This window comes from Eretmochelys imbricata, chromosome 2 (genome assembly GCF_965152235.1).
Source record: "Eretmochelys imbricata isolate rEreImb1 chromosome 2, rEreImb1.hap1, whole genome shotgun sequence".
Lineage (NCBI taxonomy): Eukaryota > Metazoa > Chordata > Testudines > Cheloniidae > Eretmochelys > Eretmochelys imbricata.
In genome coordinates, this window is record NC_135573.1 from 45,312,293 (window position 1) to 45,338,428 (window position 26,136).

Genomic DNA, 26,136 nt, shown 5'->3' on the forward strand with positions numbered 1-26,136 from the left:
AAAGGATTAAAGCAGACATTTGAAACAAAATTGGGTTTTGTATATGGTACGCTGCATATACCGCACCAGTCACTACAGATCATTTGCTAAAGTTCATAATGTCTTATTCTTCCATGCACAAAACTATAGTTGTGCATTACAAATTAAGTTACTATAGAATGAGCTAAAACAATATAAATCACTTTAAAAGGTTGCTATCCCATGTCTGCTTTCTAATATTTTGTATCTAAAAGTGTACAAAAATACTGATATATATATATATATATATATATATATATATATATATATATATCCACAATAGAACAATCCATTGTATGAACACTCTCTCAGCAGCGGTAGCTGAGGAGAAATCTTTGGTAGCACTGATTGCCTATTAAACATATTTGGCATACAAAATACTACCTACATGATCTCACAAAAAAAGATGTAAGGAAAAGCAATGGCGTAGTTCATTCTGTATGTTAGCAGATCAAAATAGCCACCCTGTGTCATGTCAACTTCACACTTCATCGTGATCACTGAGTTTGCGGAAATTCTAAAATTGAAGAAACAGAAAGGTTCGCCTTATTATCATGTATTACCAAATTATCATCCACATTGTGAGTGCACAGCACATGAAACAGTAGGAAAGCAAGTACCTAATTTAAAAATCTACATCAAACACTGCAAAGAGAGATAAATCCAAAGGCTACACAGCTCCTCCTCATTATAAACAAAACAACAGATGAGCCACAAGCCTCTTGGCATGATTAATGAAATTCAGACAGTATGACGTTACCACTGGAAAACAGATATATGTGGAAGAGCCTTGATATTTCGGTATGACAGAGTTTGATGTAGGAGGTAACCATTATCCCAGCCTGTCCACCTCCCTACCAATGCAAGACTATTCTCTCCTGCAGAGGCTCAAACGTAAAATAGAACACCACAGACACTTTCTATCAGTAGGAGCTCCTTCTACTCCATTTCCAGTGGTGTCTTCCTCATCTCCCCTTTCCCCATACTGCTTCTCTGCCCTTCTCCAATCCCCAGGAGTAATGAGAACAAGGAACATATCAAGACACCTAATTCCAGTAAATTGAATGCTCTCTGTTGAGGTTTGCAATTCCTTCACACAAGTTAAGTATAACGGGCCAACCGAAGCATTTAGCTAGTGGCCTGGGTTGGGGATGTGTGTATGTGGAACTGCAACAATCTGGAGGATCTTGGGGACAGATTGTGCCTCAAGAGGGTTGATCCTTTTCTGAGCCCTTTGAGCATTCCTTGGCTCGTCTGGGTAATTTTTAATTGGCCCTGTTCCTTGCTCAGGAAGATGGGTGGAGGAAGGAAGATGAAGACTCCTTGACTAAGGCATAAGGGACAAGCTAATCTAATACCTTTCAACATTTCTAACTGCCTAGTATGTGTCCTTCCTGTTGCTCTACACCCCGTCTCCCTTTCCTCAAGTATTCCATGCTATTTCCTTCCTCCTGCCGTGATGAATACCTGACTGTGATGAATACCACTATGCTGCACTGTGATCTTACATACCTCGGGGTAGCTCCTAGGCATGCAATGTACCATGAAGTACATTTAAATGTGGGAAATATTACAAAATGCAATAGTTGCCATTAAAAAGTCTGAGTTTGCCAACAGTTACCAGTAGCTACCAGTTTTCCCCGACACAAAACAGGAAATAACTCTGTAGTAACTACATAGGATCTATCTGGCAAACACTGAGTTTTTAACAGTAGCTCTAATGGCCACAGTGCAACTGGCTCAAGATAGAGAAGGAAGTGGTTGGTTGGAGCAGATAGCACTAAAGTCTGTGGGATTCTAACAAATAAAGAGTAAGTAGGAGATCAGGAGAAGGGAAGAGCTAGAAGGTGAACATCTGGGCAAATTTTATCAGTCGCTTTAGGAAGATAATCCCTATTATAGGGAGGAGAAATGAGTGGTCAGCAGCAGCCCAGATATAGTAGTGGAGGTAGATAACAAAAATCAATTCCTGGTTCAGACTGGGAACTTGGTCCAGGATCCATCTTTTGGGGGGCCCATACAAGCTTTTTAAGGCACCTCTGAAATGTTTGCATTTTGCAGCATCACCAGAAGAAGGTGGCACTGGACATCAGGATTCTATTCACAGGTTGCCACCAACTGCCTCTGTGGCTTTGAACAAGTCAATTGGGATTATGTTTTCCAACGTACATTACTTTGCATTTTTCAACAGTGAATTTCATCTGCCATTTTGTTGCCCAATCATCCCTTTGTAACTCTTAGCCAGCTTTGGATGTAACCATCTTCAGTAATTTTATATCATCTGCAAACTCTGCCACCTCACTGTTTACCGTTTTTTTCAGATCATTTATGAATATGTTGAACAACACTGGTCCAATACAGATCCTTGGTGGACCCAACTGTGAAAATGGACCTTTTATTCATACCCTTTGTTTCCTATCTTTTAACCAGTCCTGATCCATGAGAGGACCTTCCCTCTTATCCCGTGACAGCTTACTCTGCTTAAGAACCGTTGCTAAGGGACCTTGTCAAAGGCTCTGACTGCCAAAAGCAGTTTATATTATGAGCACAGAGCAGCTTTTATAGTTCTTTTAACAAGGAATACAAGAACCGGTTTTTACCGAATAAAAACTGGTTCAGACTTCAACCCTTGTTTCCTGAACCAAGCCTCCCTCTGCACACACATAGCTCTCTCTGCTGTCTTTCAAGCATAGTCTGTTCTCTCATCTGCGGACTCTCACCAAAATGCCTTCCTTCCCTAAGGTTCCCCCTTTCATCCTTTCCTGCGCCCTTTTAAATTCAAGCTGAGGAACTCAGTAGCACCTGTGTAATTCTGTTTTGGTGTAACCTAGACAGTATTACACACCAAAGCATAGCCCCAAAAGTTGCCAAGATCCATAAGTCATCACCAAAGCAAGGGGAGGGACTGGTGCGAGGAGAGAATCATTAATAATGGAAGTGAGTTGTTTGGTGGGAGAGGGTGGGTAGAAAGGTAGGTTTGTGTCCAAAGGCCTCACTGGATGTATGGGACTTCTACACTGCGATAAAATTTTATAAGCACCCAAACCAAGCCTTTGAACCTTTTGGATGTTACCTATCTCTGCTTTAAAACTCACCCTGTTTACATGAATGGCACCAATTGCAGAAGAAATGGATTCAAAGAAGATAGGATTTTCAGATCCTAGATTTCCACTGTACTGCATTGCTTTTACCAAGGAAGCTGTAATAAGACACACACATGAACATTAAAAAGATAATGTAAGAATTTAAACTACTGTTAAAAATTTGTCTGTGGCCTGATACTTGCCTTTACAATGTGCTAGTAACACGTCGATACTTCTGTTTTTAAAATCCATGCAAATCTAAAGGAGTGACAACAATAAAGATTTTACAAAATTGTTTGAAGCATTGACTGTGAATAAAATACTCAAAATAATATAGATATTCAAAACAAAACAAGGAACATGCTGTAATGGATTCAAGTTTTATCAAAAACTGACACCAGAGGGAGCCATTCTATAATATTAACAGTACAAAGCTATTGGTACAGTAATTTCCCCAGTATGGCATGACACTGTTCAATACAACAGAAGAACAGTCCTTCATTCCCTTTTAGGATTAATCCAGCTATTCATTTATATGTTCAGCAGCTTTATTTTCATTTGGAAATTTCCATGAAATTGGATCTGTTCTACAGCCACCCATATCCATTCTACATTACAATTGGGCAGCTCAAAAGCTACAACCAGAACTTGACGGATCAAGGATTGGCAGGTCAGACTGAAGAGCAAAAGTTATTTAGGGCCAGCTTGTGCCATCCTAATTTAGTCATTGCCCAGTAAACATCTTCTGCTAAATTCAATCCCAACAGCACCAACAGGAATTAACTTTTGGAAAGTAATTTCTGAACTACAGCATATAGCTGAATGATCACTATTATCATTAGATTTATTTTTTGTACTGTAGTAGCTCAAAGGGGCCCCGTTCCTGGGCCAGAACTCCACCATTCTAAGCACTGTACTAACACAGATGTGAACAAAATGTGGTGATCACTAAAACCTAACTCCAATGGATTAGCTAGAAAGCAATATTTTCACATAAATAAAAGCCAAAAGCCTAAGGGCCAAGTTTAGGCTTCTTGTAAGTATATGCAACTCCACTGAAGTCAATGCAACTGCACCAGGTCTGATATTGGCCCTAAATCTGTTTTAGATGAAAAAAGGAAGGGGTTTGGGGGGAGTGACTGCAGAAGATCTGGTCCCAAACAATTAAATATTAATTTTCAATGTAAACACATTTCAGTTTAAAGACGAAATCTACAATCACCTCTCTCACACAAGGAATCCTATTGGATCTACTTGCGTGAGTGAGGAGAACATGGCTTTGGCTCCAGTTTTGTATATATAAAATGTATATAAATACCTGAAGAAGCACAGAGATTCCGGTATAGTCAAAGAAAGTCAGTCCACTGCAGTCTAATATTAAAGCACATCTCTCGTTGGGGCATGGCTGTAATGACAGCTCACCTATAGATTTGACAGAAATATTGTTAAGTGTGAAATGCCTACTGGAATCTCCATAGGAATATGAACATTTTTCTGAAAATAAATGAAAAATACCATGTTACAAAACTTTCTGTTGTATAGTGAGAAGCATGGGAATGGCTCAGTTCAGGTGCACAGTAGAAAAATTGGTGTGAAGCAGTATCAGTGGGATAATGGGATGAAATTAAGAAAGGGGGAAATTAGCCTGGATATCAGGGAATGTCTTGCCAGTCAGAAATATTAGACAGTAGAATAGTCTCCCTAGGGAAATGGGGGAAGCCTCTTTGGTCATGAATTTCAAAACTAGCCTGGTCAATATTCTAGCAGATGTAGGGAATGAGCCTATAGTGGCAAGGAGATGGACTGGATCATTTAATAGTTCTTGTCCAGTGTAATAAGAATAATTAGCATTTATATAGCACTGTACATATTCAAAGCAGCAAATAAACATTAATCAGTCTGTGATTAAGGCCCCAGTCCAGCAAAGCCTTTTAACAAATGCCTGAGTTTAAGCCTATTAAGTATGGATACACAGGGATAAAAAAGGCATGGCTGGCCCAACTGACTCGGTCTCATGGGGCTCAGGCTGTGGGGCTAAAAATTGCTGTGTAGACATTTGAGCTTGGACTAGAACCTGAGCTCTGGGCCTTCCTGAGTCAGCTGACCTGGGCCAGCCATGGCTCTTCTGCAGGGCTTTTAGCCCTGTGTAGACATACCCTTAGGATCCCATTGGAATCAAATGGATGACACACATATTTAGACCTAAGAACATATTTAACTGCTTTGTTGGATTGAACTAAGTATTTTAGGGCTTTCGTAATGGAGGAAAGTAGGAAACAAAATATATTTATTGATGCCATACTGTGAATAAATGTTAACTTTAAAGATAATTACCACAACATACAAAGCACTCCAGAAAAGATGGGAGCTTGAATATAAAGAGGGGTTAAGTTAAATAATTGTGACAGAATAGATAAAGAGATTTAAAATTCTTGAAGGGATTAAGAGTTCCAGAATGGTGTGGAATTATATTGGCACTAATTCCATCCTGTGAGTAGTCTAAGACACACAGGTAATCAAAGCCAAGAATGCCTTATTGCCATGGCAGCATCCTCTACAGCTGCTTACGCCAGAGCTGAATTTAGCTCAGGGTGTGTAGTGTGGAACAAAGTTAATGTTTATTTTTTATTGATTAAACCAATCCCATGCCAGATATAAACGTATGTTGATATAGCACTACACTGGTACTTAGGCTCCGTGCCTACACAAGAGAGTGAAGGAGGAAGAATAAGTAAGAATTCCTCAGCCTTCCACCCTGGTATGGGCCACCCAGATTTTGGGTCTGGGCATACAGCACATACTTAGTCCCTTTCAGAGTAAGTGAGGAGGCCATGGGTGGGGAGAGGTAAGGCTTGATCCTTGGTTTCATTTTCTTCCCCTGTTCACTAGCTAGCACAACTAAGTAGGCACAGTGATGTCTCAATTTGCTGTTGGTATAGGCCAATGGTAATTTACTATTCCCCTAGAGCAAAAAGGGATCAGGGGAAGAACTGAGACAGTGACAATGTGTCTTCCTTCCAGGGCTACTCTTGGAGTGATGCTCAGAGTCTAAAATCAAAATGTAGTCCATAGGTTACTGGTATAACCACAAACATCCACAACTATATTCCAGACATATCTCTCTTTTGAAGAACTTCAGGACTATTTGCTGGTGCTTATTCTCATGCTGCTAGAAACTCTACTACTATGTTGGTTTCTAGAAGTGGAAGTCCACCTTTTCTTCTCTTTCTCATTTAAATGAACCCAAATGAAATTCACTGCTCTGCAGAGATTGAGCACCACTTAAATCCTCACAATAGGGCTTAAGTGTGATCTAAGTAGTACAGGTCTTATGCTAGCTTTCAGCATGGACACAAATTTTACACATTGTGTAGAATCAGTTCATCCAAATGAAATCTGCACTCCATACTGGTTGACATTTCTGAGCTTTTGGGGAAATGCTGGTACAGTACTTTATAGTCTTTACTAGAAGTTCTTACAAGTTGCTGTGCTTTACAGCTATAGCCATGCACTCAGTTGCCCCAAATAAAACAATCTAATGCAATATAAACATCATAAACATAGTTAATAAAGGTTAATAATTAATAACAGTCAGATAATAGCCCAAATTCAAGTTTTCCTCCATAGCCTGAATGCTAACAAGCTTTCTCAATAGACGTAATAGCTGAACTCCTTCCATGCTTGAGATCATCCATATAAAGAAGAGCCTGCAATTTTGCTTAGCCTGTATGAATGTATGCACTATGTTCTGACATTTTATGAGGCGTAGTATGAGAGGGGTTTATGCATTTAAGTCTTAAATAAAAACAAACCTTTAGTTTGTTCCATATGCTGAGGTAAGGTACCACTGTTAATTTCAATCTCCATTTTCTTTGCTTTTACTGTAAATGGCTTTAAAAGCCATAGAGTTAACATGGTTTTAATCCTTTTGTACTTTTCAGTCTTGTACTAACTAAGGCTCCGATCCTGCAGTGAACTCTGAATAGGCACAGGGGGCCCACCTGATGCAGATGTTGTTGCATGATCAGGGCATGCAACTGTGTTATTTCCTCATTTTACCAGCAAACACTGTACATTTGATTTTTGTGTTGAGAGAATAGGCTTCCTGCATGCCCGAGCAAAATTTTTATACTCATCCCTGGTCATTTGTCCAGGAAGAGCGGTGGGGAACCAGCTGAGCAGCGGCAAACAGCAGAGCAGCTAACAGCAGGAGTTTGCCTGGGATCTGTGTTGGTGAGTATCTGAGTGTGTGTTTGTTGTGAGGATCTGAGTGTTGTATCTGAGTGTTTGTTGTGAGGACAGTTTGACCGTGTGTTTGGTTGGTTGGTTGAAAAGGACGGGAATTGGGACTGCTTTGTTCCAGGTGAGCCTGACCGTATAAAAAGCTAGTCGGCAGTGAACCAGCTGAGCGGCGGGGAACCAGCAGAGCAGCTAACAGCAGGAGTTTGCCTGGGAGTTTGCCTGGGGAGAGCCCACTGAGGCTTACATCTTGCCAGCTTCTCTGAGTAGTTACTGCATCTCCTAAGGGGGCTCGTAGAAGGAAGGTAATATGGATGGGGGGTGTTCAGCTGTTGTGACCTGCACTGGATGTGCTATGTTTGTCTTTCTTCCACAGGACAGAAGCGACTTTGTTTGTACAAAGTACAAACTGGTCTCCATATTGGAAGAGAAGGTTCAAGGTCTGGAGCAACAGGTATCGACCCTGCGTTGCATAAGAGAAACTGAAGATTTCCTGGAAAGACGTCAGGATATGTTTCTGCGGGCACAAGGTTCTGAAGATTCAGAGCAGGCTGCACAGTGGGGACAGGAGGCCGGTGAAGAAATTTGGCATCATGTGACCTCCAGAAGAAGAAAGGGGAACGTCCATGTACCAGCAACGCAGATGCAGATAAGTAACCATTTTCATGTTCTCTCCATAGATACCAATGCGGAGAGTGGACCAGAGGATACGTCTGAGGGAAGGGAGCAGAAGGAGACTCCGCCAGTTGGAAGGCATGAGATGCACTGTCCTAGGGTTGGGGGTTCCACGACCACCGCTCCCAAGAGAAGGAGGCGGGTGGTAGTGGTCGGGGACTCTCTCCTCAGGGGGACAGAGTCCTCTATCTGCTGCCCCAACCAGGAAAACCGAGAAGTCTGCTGCTTGCCAGGAGCGAAGATTCATGATGTGACGGAGAGACTGCTGAGACTCATCAAGCCCTCAGATCGCTACCCCTTCCTGCTTCTCCACGTGGGCACCAGTGATACTGCCAAGAATGACCTTGAGCGGATCACTGCAGACTACGTCGCTCTGGGAAGAAGGATAAAGGAGTTGGAGGCCTAATGATGTTCTCGTCCATCCTCCCTGTGGAAGGAAAGGGCCTGGGTAGAGAACATCGAATCGTGGAAGTCAACGAACGGCTATGTAGGTGGTGTTGGAGAGAAGGCTTTTGATTCTTTGACCATGGGATGGTGTTCCAAGAAGGAGGAGTGCTAGGCAGAGACGGGCTCCACCTAACGAAGAGAGGGAAGAGCATCTGTAAGAGAGCAGTATGACTGCTCAGAGCTCCGGTATGAAACTGCAGAAAAACCTGAGTCTCTGGATTAAGTTTAGAAGTGTGAGCAACAAGGGTGATGTCGTGGTGGGAGTCTGCTATAGACCACCGGACCAGGGGGATGAGGTGGACGAGGCTTTCTTACGGCAACTCGCAGAAGCTACTAGATCGCACGCCTTGGTTCTCATGGGAGACTTCAATCACCCTGATATCTGCTGGGAGAGCAATACAGCAGTGCACAGACAATCCAGGAAGTTTTTGGGAAGTGTAGGAGACAATTTCCTGGTGCAAGTGCTGGAGGAACCAACTAGGGGCAGAGCTCTTCTTGACCTGCTGCTCACAAACCGGGAAGAATTAGTAGGGGAAGCAAAAGTGGATGGGAACCTGGGAGGCAGTGACCATGAGATGGTCAAGTTCAGGATCCTGACACAAGGAGGAAAGGAAAGCAGCAGAATACGGACTCTGGACTTCAGAAAAGCAGACTTTGACTCCCTCAGGAAACTGATGGGCAAGATCCCCTGGGAGAATAACATGAGGGGGAAATGAGTCCAGGAGAGCTGGCTTTATTTTAAAGAATCCTTATTGAGGTTATAGGGACAAATCACCCAGATGTGTAGAAAGAATAGTAAATATGGCAGGTGACCAGCTTGGCTTAACAGTGAAATCCTTGCTGATCTTAAAAACAAAAAAGCAGCTTACAAGAAGTGGAAGATTGGACAAATGAGCAGGGATGAGTATAAAAATATTGCTCGGGCATGCAGGAGTGAAATCCAGAAGGCCAAATCACATCTGGAGTTGCAGCTAGCAAGAGATGTTAAGAGTAACAAGAAGGGTTTCTTCAGGTATGTTGGCAACAAGAAGAAAGTCAAGGAAAGTGTGGACCCCTTACTGAATGAGGGAGGCAACCTAGTGACAGAGGATCTGGAAAAAGCTAATGTACTAAATGCTTTTTTGCGACTGTCTTCACGAACAAGGTCAGCTCCCAGACTACTGCACTGGGGAGGAGGTGACCAGCCCTCTGTGCAGAAAGAAGTGGTTCGGGACTATTTAGAAAAGCTGGACATGCACAAGTCCATGGGGCCGGATGTGTTGCATCCGAGAGTGCTAAAGGAGTTGGCGGATGTGATTGCGGAGCCATTGTCCATTATCTTTGAAAACTCATGGCGATCCGGGGAAGTCGCGGACGACTGGAAAAAGGCTAATGTAGTGCCCATCTTTAAAAAAGGGAAGAAGGAGGATCCTGGGAACTACAGGCCAGTCAGCCTCACCTCAGTGCCCGGAAAAATCATGGAGCAGTACCTCAAGGAATCAATTCTGAAGCACTTAGAGGAGAGGAAAGTGATCAGGAACAGTCAGCATGGATTCACCAAGGGCAAGTCATGCCTGACTAATCTAATTGCCTTCTATGATGAGATAACTGGTTCTGTGGATGAAGGGAAAGCAGTGGACGTGCTGTTCCTTGACTTTAGCAAAGCTTTTGACACCGTCTCCCACAGTATTCTTGCCAGCAAGTTAAAGAAGTATGGGCTGGATGAATGCACTATAAGGTTGATAGAAAGTTGGCTAGATTGTCGGGCTCAACAGGTAATGATCAATGGCTCCAAGTCTAGTTGGCAGCCAGTATCAAGCAGAGTGCCTCAAGAGTCGGTCCTGGGGCTGGTTTTGTTCAATATCTTCATAAATGATCTGGAGGATGGTGTGGATTGCACCCTCAGCAAGTTTGCAGATGACACTAAACTGGGAGGAGTGGTAGATACGCTGGAGGGGAGGGATAGGATACAAAGGGACCTAGACAAATTAGAGGATTGGGCCAAAAGAAATCTGATGAGGTTCAATAAGGACAAGTGCAGAGTCCTGCACTTAGGACAGAAGAATCCAATGCACCGCTACAGACTAGGGACCGAATGGCTAGGCAGCAGTTCTGCAGAGAAGGACCTAGGGGTGACAGTGGACGAGAAGCTGGATATGAGTCAACAGTGTGCCCTTGTTACCAAGAAGGCCAATGGCATTTTGAGGTGTATAAGTAGGGGCATTGCCAGCAGATCAAGGGACGTGATCGTTCTCCTCTATTCGACATTGGTGAGGCCTCATCTGGAGTACTGTGTCCAGTTTTGGGCCCCACACTACAAGAAGGATGTGGAAAAATTGGAGAGAGTCCAGCGGAGGGCAACAAAAATGATTAGGGGACTGGAACACATGACTTATGAGGAGAGGCTGAAGGAACTGGGATTGTTTAGTCTACAGAAGAGAAGAATGAGGGGGGATTTGATAGCTGCTTTCAACTACCTGAAAGGTGGTTCCAAAGAGGATGGATCTAGACTATTCTCAGTGGTAGCGGATGACAGAACAAGGAGTAATGGTCTCAAGTTGCAGTGGGGGAGGTTTAGGTTGGATATCAGGAAAAACTTTTTCACTAGGAGGGTGGTGAAACACTGGAATGCATTACCTAGGGAGGTGGTGGAATCTCCTTCTGTCATAAATATAAAGGGAAGGGTAAACCCCTTTGAAATCCCTCCTGGCCAGGGGAAAGCTCCTCTCACCTGTAAAGGGTTAAGAAGCTAAAGGTAACCTCGCTGGCACCTGACCAAAATGACCAATGAGGAGACAAGATACTTTCAAAAGCTGGGAGGAGGGAGAGAAACAAAGGGTCTGTGTCTGTCTGTATGCTGGGTCTTGGCCAGGGATAGACCAGGAATGGAGTCTTAGAACTTTTAGTAAGTAATCTAGCTACGTATGTGTTAGATTATGATTTCTTTAAATGGCTGAGAAAAGAATTGTGCTGAATAGAATAACTATTTCTGTCTGTGTATCTTTTTTGTAACTTAAGGTTTTGCCTAGAGGGGTTCTCTATGTTTTTTAATCTAATTACCCTGTAAGATATCTACCATCCTGATTTTACAGGGGGGATTTCTTTATTTCTATTTACTTCTATTTTTTAGTAAAAGTCTTCTTGTAAAAAACTGAATGCTTTTTCATTGTTCTCAGATCCAAGGGTTTGGGTCTGTGATCACCTATGCAAATTGGTGAGGCTTTTTATCCAACATTTCCCAGGAAAGGGGGGGTGCAAGTGTTGGGAGGATTATTCATTGTTCTTAAGATCCAAGGGTCTGGGTCTGTAGTCACCTAGGCAAATTGGTGAGGCTGTTTACCAAACCTTGTCCAGGAAGTGGGGTGCAAGGTTTTGGGAAGTATTTTGGGGGGAAGGACGCGTCCAAACAGCTCTTCCCCAGTAACCAGTATTAGTTTGGTGGTGGTAGCGGCCAGTCCAAGGACAACGGGTGGAATATTTTGTACCTTGGGGAAGTTTTGACCTAAGCTGGTAAAGATAAGCTTAGGAGGTTTTTCATGCAGGTCCCCACATCTGTACCCTAGAGTTCAGAGTGGGGGAGGAACCTTGACACCTTCCTTAGAAGTTTTTAAGGTCAGGCTTGACAAAGCCCTGGCTGCGGTGATTTAATTGGGGATCAGTCCTGCTTTGAGCAGGGGGTTGGACTAGATGACCTCCTGAGGTCCCTTCCAACCCTGATATTCTATGATTCTATGATTCTGCTTGGCTCTGGTGAGGCCCCAGCTTGAGCACTGTGTCCAGTTCTGAGCACCACAATTTAGGAAAGATGTGGACAAACTGGAAAGAGTCCAGAGGAGAGCAACAAAAATTATAAAAAGATTTAGAAAACCTGTCCTATGAGGAAAGGTTAAAAAAACCAACCATGTTTATTCTTGAGAAAAGACCGAGGGGACCTGATAAGTCTTCCAATATGTTAAGGGCTGTTATGAAGAGGATGGTGATCGATTGTCCTCCATACCCACTGCAGGGAGGACAAGAAGTAGTGGGCTTAATCCGCAGCAAGGGAGATTTAGGTTGGATATTAGGAAAAATCTTTCTAACTATAAAGGTAGTTAAGCTCTGAAATAGTCTTCCAAGGGTGGTTGTGGAGTCCCTATCATTGGAAGCTCTTAAAAACAAGTTGGACAAACACCTGGTCTAGATTTACTTGGTCCTGCCACAGTGTAGGGGGCTGGATTTGATGATCTCTTAAGGTCTCTTACAGCCCTACATGATTCTATGCTTTACTTGGTGTGTGTCTATGGAATGAAAACTCATTTACAAATAAATGGAAAAATTTGGAACCAGCTGATGCACTTGAAACCCCCTCTTACTTTCAACTTGTATCTTACATGGTAAACTCACCATGACAATTTCCATTGAATACTGGATTGAGCAACGTGTTCTGTTCACACTGAAACAAAAGCAATGAACAATATAAGTACTGGGGGGGGGGGGGACTCAGGGGTAATCAGGTCTCATGCCTCCTTTGTTGATTTCCTTACTGAGAAACAGAATTAAGAGTCCAGAAAAAATATCAAAATTGTCTTTCTGTAACTCAGTGTTGTGGATCCATTGTATTTGTGGAATAAAGGAAGCAAGCATTTCCCAGTTATCTTAAGCTGTTTACTATTGCAGCTGACTTTCACCTTCTGAGCCAACCACCAACCTGAATCTGGGTTCAGCAGATGTATTATTTTAATGACTCTTCAAAGGATGCTAAACAGGGCTGGTCAAAAGACAGGAAAATAATTTTTTGAAAAATTTCAGTATTTCAAAGTTGTTTCCATTTCACAGGATTCAAAATGGACCCATTTTCTGTAAAATTATGTGCAATATTTTCAATTCAATTCTACTGAAACCATTTTCTAAATTCTTCATTTACCAAAAATACAATTTACTAAAAAGAGTTTTAGATCAACAAAACTGTTAATACTTTTGAAATATAACATTTATGATAAATATTTCAGCAAAAATATCACAGAAAATTTCACAAAAATGGAAAAAATCAATGCTGATAATTTTTTGCGAAAAGTTTTATCTTTTGAAAAAAGGCCAATTTTCTACAAAAAACTGTGCAAAAAATTTCACCCAGTTCCAGTGTTAAGCTCTTTTTAGTACAGAGAACAGACTAAATCCCTGCACCAAGGAACCTCTAAACTAATTTCAGACACAAATCAAATGCATTTCTCTCTATTTAGGTATTTATATGGCTCCTCTCACTACAGTTTTGCAGCACCTTCCCAGTATTAAAAGAAAAAGCATCAGCAACAGTAAAATTCTCTCACTCCCCTAAAACTGGAATAGGTATGAGTGGGTAAATTGGAATTGCAGGATGCCTTTGGTGACACTCCCTAGAACCACAGTCATATGCATTTGTTTTCAAATATTCTATTTATTTTCCCCAAAAATATTAGCAGTGCAGAAAATTAAGCAGAGTTATTACTTTCGGGCCTGATTCTCAACAGTTTTACCAACCTAACTCCCTACTGGTTCCAAATGAGTTGCTCCTGATTTACAGTAGCATGGGAGGAGAATTGGAAACTGAGAGTTCAATTTCCAGAGATGTTGAGCACCTGCAGTAGCCATTGACTACAGCTGAAGAGTGGGTAATCATTTCTTTTGAAAATCAGGCCTTTAAATCCTGATCCAAAGTTCACTAAAGTTAATGGAAGGCATCCCATGGACTTTGGATCAGCGCATTAGCATCTTTCACTGAATCACATAAACAGATATATTAGAGATATTCTTTCAAAATAATAGAAAAAACTAAATATATTTAATCTCCTGAAGTTTAAACTTGAATTTTATTCCATGATAAACAACTAATTTATAGTATAATCTGATTTTTCTACTGCATTATCTAATTAAATGCTATGAAATCTTCTGATGGAATGCACAAGAGAAATGCAAGTAAGTCTCATCATTACTAACGCATGCAGTATAATCTACCTTGTTTAGATCATCATGTGGCTGGGTGCTTGCACTGTCCTTCTGGATTATCCTTATTAGGTCACGATGGAACTTCTTGGCATTCAGAAATACTAGCGGGTTGTTCACTGAAACGATCTTTACCTGTTGTAAAGATTCCTTTGGGATGGAATAAACAAAAGACTTAGTTCCTTAAGATTTAAAAAGGGGAAATTTCTTTAAAAACCCTAGATAATACCAAGCAACAATCCTGTGACAAAATTCTGAGTTACCATGGTGCTTTAACAGATTACTAATTTGATCAGTCTTCACACATGACTCTATCTTAAATTGAGGAGGAAATATAAGTAAAATTAAAAGAGTATTTAAAGGTATTTACTGAGTGTCACCTGAAGAATTTCTACCCAGTAGATAAAATTACTGAGCTTTTTGTGCATCTAAAGCTCTAACAGATGAAGAAGTAGGCTGAGCTAATCTGAAGCAAGGTTGAATCATCTGTGAACTGCAGAAGCCATTTCTGATCTTCCCAATATTATCCTCAACTACAGGCATAAAGCTAGAACCACTCTCAACTAGCCAGAATAACACAAGTTAGAGCCAACTCCAAGTGTCCCAAAGTAATATGAGCTTAATTGTGCCTTCCAGACACATCCCTAATGGTATGATAAACAGCTTCCTATTGGGGGTGTTATTGTATGATCGTGTCTAGGACCTAAGAGAATTCTACTTTCAGGAAGCAATTGATGCGAGAACACTGGAGATGTGGAGCAAGGAGTATAGCCTGCATGTCGCACTGTCTCAGTTCTCTCTCTCTCTCTCTCTTTATGCTTGCACATAGAACCTTGTGTCAGAAGTGAGTCATCTCCTACAGATAGTCTTAAATTCTGATTTCACCTATTACAAACGAAACCAAGAGAAAACCATAATCATGGCAACATACCAAATTCCTGTCCCTGAGCAGATGGACATGAAATAGAATGTGTTTAGCAACTGTATATTTTTTAGATCACAGGGGGAAAGCTATGAAAAAATGTCAATAGAGCTGGATAAAAAGGAAAACAAAGTAAGAGCAACCACACTATTAGCTGTAATTAGGAAAGACTGCCTCATGCTCCAACAGCCTCTGGACATGTTAACAGCACAGCAGGAGGACCCTGGAAACAACCTAGAAGTGCTTCAAAAATGTTTTCAACCCACAAAAAGAGTCACATACAAAAGGCATCTTTTCAACAAGGGTCATCAAGAATCTGGAGAAACAAAAGATCAGTATATTGCCAGACTGTATGAAATAGCTGACTCATGAAATTACTAAATCTTGAAAGATCTAATTTGTACTAGGTTAGTAATTGGGACAATAGATGCAGGAACTGGAATGAGAATGTTCAGAGAGCCCACTCTAACTCTAGCAAGAATCATAGATAGGTGTGAAAAGCTAGTGAACAAACTTCCGGTAAATTGCAGAGAATAAGTAGAGCAAACACAAAGATAATTCACCAAGTAGCACAGGGAAAGCATGAAATAAACTTACTGTGTACAATGAAAATACACAGCACATTCCCAATAGACCCTGGAACAAAATGGCAATGGACCTTTTCACTGCAAACCACAGAAACTACCTAGTTACTGTAGACTACTTTTCAGACCTCTGGGAACTAGTCAAATTGTCAGACAGTACTGCAGCGACCATCATCATAGACAAAGCCATGAAGCGTTTCACATTTCAGCAGGCACAGTATCCCAAATTGTGTAGTTTCAGACAACTAGTCTAGTTTACTTGCAGAGTATTTGTGCAATTTACCCAGGAATGGGAATTCAGTTATATCATTTCACTTCATCACCATATCACAGCCAACTGAACAGAAAAACCTGAAATGGCAGTTAAAAATACTAATACGGCATTAAAGAAAGCTGAAGAAAGGAAAAAAATATAGGGCAAGGGACTCTTGTATGGAGAAACACTCCCACAGGAGGCTTTAACAGCAGCCCAGTACAATGCTTGATGTTCAGACGAACACGTACTCTGGTCCCTATCATCCCAGCATTACTATAACTGGCAGCAGTGGATGGTGTAACATACAAAGAGGAAAAGAGACCTGCAAAGGCCAAAACCTACTCTGACTGAGAAGCTAATGTCATGTACTTCTTGTACACAGTAGGTTGCAGTGCTGCTACTAGCAGGTCAGGCTTCTGTATCAGATATGCCAGCTACAGAGCTTCTTTCTCAGAGAGAGAGAGAGACACACACACACCAGAGATATGTCTTTCATAAGATCCTTTAATGCTCTCCCAACATGACTGAGGTTAGCTTAAATAAGGAGAGGTTACTTGAGTTCTTCAAGGTGTTTTGTCCCTATGGGTGCTCCACCATAGAAGGTCCACACATCCATGCACTCTTGACCAGAGACTGCAACCAGGGCACATAGGGAGGCCCGGGCATGCTGCCACTCAGTTCCTTCTCAATTGCAAAGCCTAACAGTTCAGAAGAAGGGAAGGAGGGCAGAAGGTAAAGCACCCATAGGGATAAAACATCTTGAAGAACTAAAGTTTCTGTAATGTAAGTAGCCTCTCCTTCTCTGAGTATATGTCCCTAAGGAGGCTCCACCATAGGAGACCCCCAAGCAGTAACTCAATGAGGAAGAGGGTGCTGAGGAAGTAAGTCCAGGTCAGTTCGAAGGACTGCATTACCAAAACCAGTATCATCTCTGGAAGCAGGTAAGATGGCATAGTGTTTGGCAAAGGTATGGATAGAAGACTAACAAATCTCTGCTATCGGAATGTCTTTCAGTAGAGCTATAGATGGAGTCTGAGCTCTAGAATTTACTGTCACTCATGAGAGGGCTGTACCCATGCATTCTCATAACAGGTTCTGATGCAACCTGAAACCCGCTCAGACAGTCTTTGTGTGGAAATCAGTTGGCTGTTCATCCTATCCACAATCATCACAAACAGTCTAAGAGAGGCATGGAATAGTTTAGTCCTGTCCAGGTACAAGGCAAGGACCTTCCTGACATCCAAAAATGAAGGCTTGATTCTTCTCTGGAGGCACGAGGTTTTGGGTAGAAAACTGGTAGGTGAATTTCCTGGTTCAGGTTATGTTCTGAGGAGCCCTTTGGGAGAAAATGAGGATGGAGATGTAATATAACCTTGTTTTTGTATAAGGTGGTATATGGTAGGTCCACCATAAGCACTCCCAGCTTCCTCATTCACTTTGCTGGGGTGTTGGCAATTAGAAAAGAAATTTTGAAGGAGAGATGGAGGATGGTTCACTATAGGTTCCTCAGGGCATTCAAAACCAGGTTGAGGTACCACTGGGGAACTGGTTGTTGAACAGGAAGAAATAAGTTGCACAGGCCCTTAAGAAATTTGGCTACTGTAGAATGGGCAAAGACTAAGCAGCCCTGGCTGGATGAGTGAAAGGCTGTGATGGCAGCCAGATGTACTCTGATAGAGCTCATTGAGAGACCCTGTATTTAACTCAAAGACTCATAGTCTGTAAGGCCAGAAAGGATTATCATAATCATCTAGTCTAGTCATAATCACATGGCAGGCCACAAAACCTCACCCACCCACTCCTCTAATAGACCCTTACCCTTGACTGAGTTACTGAAGTCCTCAAATCATGGTTAAAAGACTTCAGGTTACAGAGAATTCACCATTTACACTAATTTAAACCTGAAAGTGATCCATACCCCACGCTGCAGAAGAAAGAAAGAAAAAAACCCAAACCCTGGGTCTCTGAAGTCTGAGCCAGGGGAAAATTCCTTCCTGACTCCAAATAATTAACAGGTAGATCAGGATCTTGGAAAGCAGAACTTCTGATGCTTGAGAAGATGGGAAAGACCACCAGGACTGGAAGAACTTCCACTTTTGTAGGTCAGTCTTGGGAGTACTGGGCGTTATACTGGATATGGGGAAAAAGGTCAATTCCATGCTTGAGAGCTACTGACGAGCCATGCTCTCAGATTTACTGAGGAGGAGTTAGAATGAACAAGTAACCCTGAACTCTGTATCAACAAATCCTTTGTGATAGGAATTCTGAGGGGTATTACCTCTGAGTAGTGGATGTGGTTTGAGTACCACACTTGCCTCAGCCAAGCAGGTGCTATGATAATAACTCTCGCTCCTTCTCGATGCAGCTTGAGAAGGCTCTTGAGCATTAATGGTATAGGTGGGTATGCATAAAGAAGGATAATGGTCTAGAGAACCATGGCCGTGAACTCCTTTAGAGCAGAACAGGTAACATTTTGCATTGTTCAGGGTGTCAAAGAGCTCTACTCCAGTATACTCTGGCAGATGCTGCAGAAGACAGAGTCCTTGAGATCCCATTTGTGATCCTGCCAAAAGTGTCTGCTCAGGGAGTCTGCACTTGTACTCTGGAAGCCTGGTAGACTGCTGACATTTCTATCTGATGAGCGATGCACCAAAGCCACAGCCTTAGCAACTCTGCACATAAGGCCTGGGAACTTGCTCTGTCTTGTCAGCTGATATAATACATTGCTGTCCTGTTGTCTAGAATTACTGTGACTAAGAGACCTTGTATAGCACAAAGGAAGTGTTGGCAAGCATATGAGATTGCACAGTGATATGTTTGGATAGGCTGTTTGTTTGAAGTATATGCTGTTCTTACTCATGTCTGGAAGCATCTAAGAGGCATCTTCGCATGGAGAGTCATATACATAGAGGCCAACATGTGGCCCAAAATATTAGGCAAGTCCTCACTGTTGTTTGCAGACTGCGCTGTAAATTTGAGATTAGGGTGGATAGGGTGAAGAACCTCTCCTAGGGTAGGCAGGTTCTTGCTATTGTGGAGTCTAGAGTAGCTCCTGTAAAGTGTATTCTCTGAACTGAAGATGGTATGGGGTTTCTTTGTGGTTGATAAGGAGGCCCAGAAACTGGAATAAAATTAATGCTCTGGATGTTGCCTCCTGGGCCTCTTGGATGACAGACTATGACAAAGTGGGAATTTTATGTAATATTTTTATGACACCTGTGCGTTCCTCAATTTTCCCTATATGCTGCATTATTACCAGTGAGTGGAAAAGGACTGTTTGTTCTCAGCGCAGGCGAAGAGAGATAGGTATGAATGTCATTTAGCTGTCTGAGCTGGGACGGGTCATTAAAAAGAAACAGCCGAGGTTGACCCCATATCAATGGAGAATCCAAGAAAACAACAGAAAACCCAAACACCAGGACACTGACACCTAGCAACCAACGAATCACAGGGAGAGAGGTTTCTCTACCCCACAGCAGGAAAACTGAGCTGTATTTTCCAGCTTGAAAACAAAGGACTGGGAAGGTCTTGGTTGGGGGATAAGCGTTGGCTGCTGGAAGGTGTTGGGGACTCTAACCTGGGATCTGACCAAGAAGGTCAGATTGAGAGACAGACACAGCTTGAACAATGGGGTTCACTACAGCTTGGTTTGGCTCTGGGCTAACCAAATTGGTCTATGCTTTAATATTCATTTGCTAACCTAAGGACGTCCTATGATGTGTTCCAGCTGACTATTAAACCCTACCATTTTGACGATGCTGTTTGTGTCACTGCAAATGCTTGGTGAGCTGCATTAATCCCTGAAGAGTGCATAAGTCTCTACCAGGAATCTATCGCGGTTGGACTCACTGAACAGAGTTCACCATGTTAAGCAGGAGTGCTGAAGCCCCAGAAGTTCAGTCTCAGAAAGTAGAGAGGCCATGTGGCTTAACCTGGAGAAAGAGTGAGATCACTTGAGGTCTGGCACACTGAAGTGGTTCCTCCAAGAAACTGCCCCAAAGCTAGGGGTGTAGCACCAATCTTGTGGATCCATGACACAGGTCCCTGAGAAGCCAGTCACCAGATATGGGAAAAATCTATATTCCCTACTGACATAGATGGGCTGCTGAGAGACTCTTTGTGAACATTCTTGGGGAAATGGAGAGGCCGAAAGGAAGAACCTGATACAGATAAAAGAAAAGGAGTACTTGTGGCACCTTAGAGACTAACAAATTTATTTGAGCATAAGCTTTCGTGAGCTACTGCTTATGCTCAAATAAATCTGTTAGTCTCTAAGGTGCCACAAGTACTCCTTTTCTTTTTGCGAATACAGATTAACATCGCTGCTACTCTGAAACTTGATATAGATAGTGATCTTCCCCTACCACAAATCTTAGGAAATACTTGTGTGACATGTGGATGGCTACATGGAAGAGGTGTCCTGCAGTTTGAGGGTAGTGAACCAGTCCCCTGGATCTAAGGATGGAATTATGATGGCTAGTGTCACCATTCTGAAGTGTTGTATTAGGACGCAGTTGTGCTGGTTCCTGAGATCAAGGATTGGTTTCCACCATTCTCCTTTCTGGAGAACCGGAAGTAATTGGAATAGAACCCTCTTCCGATGAACTCCTGAAGGGGTTCTGAGTCTTAGGAAAAGTGTACTGATGGTAGCAGAATGGTCTCGATATTTGAGCGGTTTGGGATCTCCTAAACTGTCTTCTCATTGCAGGCACATAAATTCCCAGTAATAGCAGCATTGCCCTGGAATCCTTGACTGTGTGGACAGAGGAGTCTATATGCTCGCTAAAGACCTTAGGTCATTCAAATAGGAGATGTTCCGCCGTGTTATGACCTTCTCTTGGAAGTCCTGAGGATTGGAACCAGAATGCTCTCCTGGAAGGTTTTGAAATCTTTTGCATAGGAGGGCACTGGTGGTATTACCACTTCATCTGGAAATGAAGAGGACCTTCCAGAAGGTGAAATCTCCTCTGTCAGAGACTCCAGTTCCTCTTGTATATCTTCCAGTACTGGAGAAGTGTTGGGTACTAAGCTCCACAGTGCTGATGTGTGCTGTACAATAGGATGATTTGTAGAAGCCGGTCGCTGGTACAGTACTGGTGGGTACTGGTGCTTTCTCTTAGATATCTGATGAAGCTGGTTGCCATAGTGGCCTCACGGGTCCAGTAACTGAAGGGGATAACGGAAAGAACCCCAATGACAATCATAATCTCTGGGCCTATGATATCTGGTAGGTTCCCCAGGTTTATCTTCATGCAAAGGGCTCACAGGGGTAGTGGAATCCATGTACAGAAATCTGAGTCTGTGCAGTCTTTCCCTGAACTAAAGAGGGCAGGGGGAGCTCCAATGTCCCTATTGGTACTGAAGGCTGGAAGTTTAAATCCGTCCCAACGTGCTGCTTTTGTAGCAGTAGCATGGAGATGGTGCTGGCAGATCCCTCCATAATTGGTGATTCAGGTTCATCAGCAATGAGACCCTCTGAAGAAAGAAACCTGGAAAGATGTTGAGAGCTCTGATGTCTTCACCCAAAGTTAGAGTCAGTATGAGGTGGTGAGATAGAGGCTTCCGCATTACAAGATTATTATAGTGTCCTGTCTCTTTCAGAGGTACTACAAAATACCAATACTGGCATGAATGGTAGCCCTGTGTGTCTCACTATGCTGCCAGGGAGCAGATGGTGCCGCTGCACTAGCTGCTCTTGTGGTAGGCACATTCAAGTGGAGCTTCTTTCTCAGTACCAACACCTCAGTACCAAACTCACTCAGAGCCTCTACTGTACCCTTACGGGGACGAGAGGTCTCCCGAGAGTGGGTCATGTGCGATGATCTGCCCCATTCTTTATTTCCAAGTTGGGAGAGGTATATTTCCTCTTTTCTGAAGTCTTATTGTCCAGAGCTGCAGATGAAGCAGCAACAGTGACCTGGGCTGTCTTTGACATAGATGTCAATGTACAGAGTAAGAGGGCCTCCAGGAGCTAAGGCACGGTCCATTAGTATAAGCTTAAGTCTATCCTACCTGCCTTCTTGGCTCTACCCTTCAAACACAGATAGACCCCTCAAACACGGACAGAGAAAGGACCTGTGGCAACTCTTATCGGTCTTAAACCCTGAGGTCTTGGGCACAATTATGCTCCAACACAAAAAATCGGAGAAGAGGAAGGAGCCCCCCCTTGACCAACACAAAATAAAGGGAAATAAAGGTATAATGAAATTAATTAAAAGAACAAAATTACTAAAACAAATAAGTAAAACAACAATTCACAAGTTAAGGTGGGATGCTGAATACAGCAGGCAGTAGAACTCTCCATCTCATGCTACAGGCAGTTGAGAACAGAGTGGTGATGGGCTCATGCCTTCCTATATTCCCTCGTTCAGAGCAGGCACTGCTTTGTGCAGGAGCAGGCCTGCGAATGCTACTTTGCAATCTCTGTTTGAGAGCACACAGGGATATGTACTTGAAGAAGAAGGTATGTTATACACAGCACCACTTAGAGACTGAATAGTATGGTACAGCTTAGTATTCCATTACATCTGTCCCTTTAAGTTCTACATTCCTACCATTTATAAAATTTACACTATCATGCTGTCTTTGAAGTTCAATATGGATCAGTCTGTTAGTCTCTGAATCATACTGCTTATCTAGTTACATGACCCAAACGCATCACAGCTTGATCGTCTGACTGTCCATTAGTTGCACTGACTGGCTGCTGTTGGTATGGAATCTCTAAGTCTTCATCGTCTTGTTCCACATCCACCATCTATAGAGTTTGCTCTGTTGATTGTTCTTTTTGAGGGACACACCACAGATGTTGAAGGTTTCTATTGAACTCTCCAAGTCTGTTGTTCTCAATAGCATAGGATATTGGCAATGAATTATTTTTCTTTACTACAGCTGGAGTTGTCTATCCTTTTTCTCCATCCAATTTGACACAAACACAGTCACCAGATTCTGGGCCCAGCAGTTCTCAAACTGAGTGAGGCCTGTTGTAAAAGTATACATAATTCTTTAAAAAGAAAAGGAGTACTTGTGGCACCTTAGAGACTAACCAATTTATTTGAGCTTAAGCTTTCGTGAGCTCCAGCTCACTTCATCGGATGCATTCAGTGGAAAATACAGTGAGGAGATTTATATACACACAGAACATGAAAAAATGCAGGTGTACTTTTCTGACACTGGTCTGCATGAGTCCATAGCATCCACATCCTTTACATAATTTTTGAGCTCATGAGTAATTGAGTACAATACTAAGCTCCATGAGAGAGTGTCTGCTACTATTAGATTTCTCCCAGAAACGTATTTAGCAATTGTATTAAACTGAATTGACCTTTTCAATATATGGTGGCATCTCAACAGCACTTAATCCAGTTCTTTTCTGCTGATCAGTGGTTTATGATCTGTTATAAGTGTAAATTAATCCAATCTGCACAGATATCTGTAAAAGTTCTCATATGCCCATACGTTTGCTAGGCACTCCTTTTCAATCTGTGCACGTAGTTTTTCTGCTTCTGTTTAGTGTGTGTGTGAGCAACTTTCAACTGGCTTCCACCCAGATCCATGTTGTTGCAACACTACACCACCTAGGCCATAGCTGCTTGCATCAACCTTGGCCACTGTGGGTTTGTTCACATCATAATACTTGAGAATCAGATAATGTTGAGATAATTTCCTTAATGATCTCTCACTCTCACATATTGGGAGACAGGCCAGTCCTCGCTTACAGACAGGCCCCCAACCTGAAGCAAATACTCACCAGCAACCACACACCACACAACAAAAACATTAACCCAGGAACCTATCCTTACAACAAAGCCCAATGCCAACTCTGTCCACATATTTATTCAAGTGAGACCATCATAGGACCTAATCACATTAGCCACGCCATCAGGGGCTCGTTCACCTGCACATCTACCAATGTGGTATATGCCATCATGTGCCAGCAATGCTCCTCTGCCACGTACATTGGCCAAACCAGACAGTCTCTACGCAAAAGAATAAATGGACACAAATCTGACATCAGGAATCATAAACCGGTAGGAGAACACTTCAACCTCTCTGGCCACTCAGTAAAAGACTTAAGGGTGGCAATTTTGCAACAGAAAAGCTTCAAAAACAGACTCCAACGAGAAACTGCTGAGCTTGAATTAATATGCAAACTAGATACTATTAACTTGGGTTTGATAGAGACTGGGAGTGGCTGGGTCATTACACATATTGAATCTATTTCCCCATGTTCTCACACCTTCTTGTCAACTGTCTAAATGGGCCGTCTTGATTATCACTACAAAAGTTTTTTTCTCCTCCTGATAATAGCTCATCTTAATTAATTAGACTCTTACAGTTTGTATGGCAATTTCCACTTCTCTGTATGTATATATACATATATCTTCTTACTATATGTTCCATTCTACGCATCCAATGAAGTGGGCTGTAGCCCACGAAAGCCTATGCTCTAATAAATTTGTTAGTCTCTAAGGTGCCACAAGTACTCCTGTTCTTTTTGCGGATACAGACTAACACGGCTTCTACTCTGAAACCTAAGAATGGCTGAGGTTAGCTTAAATAAGATATGTTACACACAGCACTACCTAGTGGCTGAACAGTATAATACATTTTAGCATTTCATTATAGCCAAAACCCTCCCAGTCCAAGAATACCAACCAGGAGACCCTGTCAAAATCAAACTTTTCCTCAGGACATGGTTGAGGGGAACTGTGACAAATTCAGATGTGGTTTAGTTCTATCTGCATTCTGGATGCATTTCAAAATTTGATCTCTATCATTCTGAGAAAAACTGAGATCCTTTACAATGTATCCTTCCCGAGGAAAGAAAACGGTTTGAAGCAGCCTATTCACTAGTTTCCTAAGGACATCCACAGCTGCTGCATCCATTACTCAGCACCAGATACATTTTGGCAAGAGTTTGATCTTAACAGCGTCTGTGATGTGACATGTTTCACATATGTTTTTTGAGAAGCATTCTCTCAATCTTTTTTCCATATTGAAGTTTCTGTTTGCTTATTGATGGAATAATCCCCATAAATCCACAGTACCTTGATAGTATGACAGCTGATTAAATTTGCATATTTTCATGTTTAAGTATCCTGTTTATCTCTAAGTTGTCATTTTCAAGGGGAGCCTCAACAACTCCAGCATTCACACATTTAAAAACTCACTGTAAACAACTGCAACCCAGCAGTTCTAAATTAAGTTAAAAGGCATGTGCCAAGGCAGATTTCTTAATCTTGAAAATGTTTTTCCTCTTTGTTTTTTGCAATAAACTCTTGAGAACTCTGCTTCCTTACTAAAACTTTATTCCCCCCACTGTGTGTATGCTAGTTTGTTGTTGTATGTTCTCAGGAATTGATCTTTCTTGGTGATTTAGGAAAAAAGAGAGCTAAAGCAGAGACTTGGAGAAAAGAGGAGATATAAGGAATTTTTAAAAATATTTTTCAAGAGAAAGCAATATAGATCAAATTTTGGGTCATGTAACTCTAACAAAGTTCCTTTAACTTTTTTTTCTTAATACTGAAATTTGATCTAATAATCAACAACTGGGACAGGTGTCACACCATTGTTTTTAATTAGTGTTTTAGAATCCTCCTCCCTCTCGCTTACCATTGTTTTCAGCCTTGTCACTCAAAATGTTTCAGCGTGCCAAATAGTAAATCCTCTTGGACAAACTCTCAACTTTTTAGTCGAAGATAACCCAGATTCAAGACATAATTCAGATATCAAAAAATGAATGATTTGAATGGGAGAGTCTCACTAATGAGGTAAAAAGAAAAGGAGGACTTGTGGCACCTTAGAGACTAACCAATTTATTTGAGCATAAGCTTTCATGAGCTACAGCTCACTTTATCAGATGCATTCAGGTACGGATGTGGGTACCTGCATGAAAGACCCCCTAAGCTTATTTTTACCAGCTTAGGTTAAAACTTCCCCAAGGTACAAACTTTTACCTTTGGTCCTTGGACCTTA

At 42.0% G+C, this 26,136-nt stretch overlaps 1 protein-coding gene across 1 annotated transcript in view; it reads right to left on the reverse strand.

The window, feature by feature from the left end:
* Nucleotides 1–446: 446 nt before the first annotated feature.
* Nucleotides 447–26,136, reverse strand: part of SLC26A7 (solute carrier family 26 member 7) — a 120,701-nt gene continuing 95,011 nt past the window's right edge. Inside the window, exons 13-18 of the mRNA XM_077808929.1 lie at nucleotides 14,412–14,549; nucleotides 12,825–12,873; nucleotides 4,420–4,523; nucleotides 3,305–3,359; nucleotides 3,114–3,217; nucleotides 447–535 (exon numbers count right to left, since the gene is read on the reverse strand). Of these exons, the coding sequence (XP_077665055.1) occupies nucleotides 500–535; nucleotides 3,114–3,217; nucleotides 3,305–3,359; nucleotides 4,420–4,523; nucleotides 12,825–12,873; nucleotides 14,412–14,549 (486 nt within the window). The 3' untranslated portion in view covers nucleotides 447–499. The remainder of the gene's footprint in view (nucleotides 536–3,113; nucleotides 3,218–3,304; nucleotides 3,360–4,419; nucleotides 4,524–12,824; nucleotides 12,874–14,411; nucleotides 14,550–26,136) is intronic.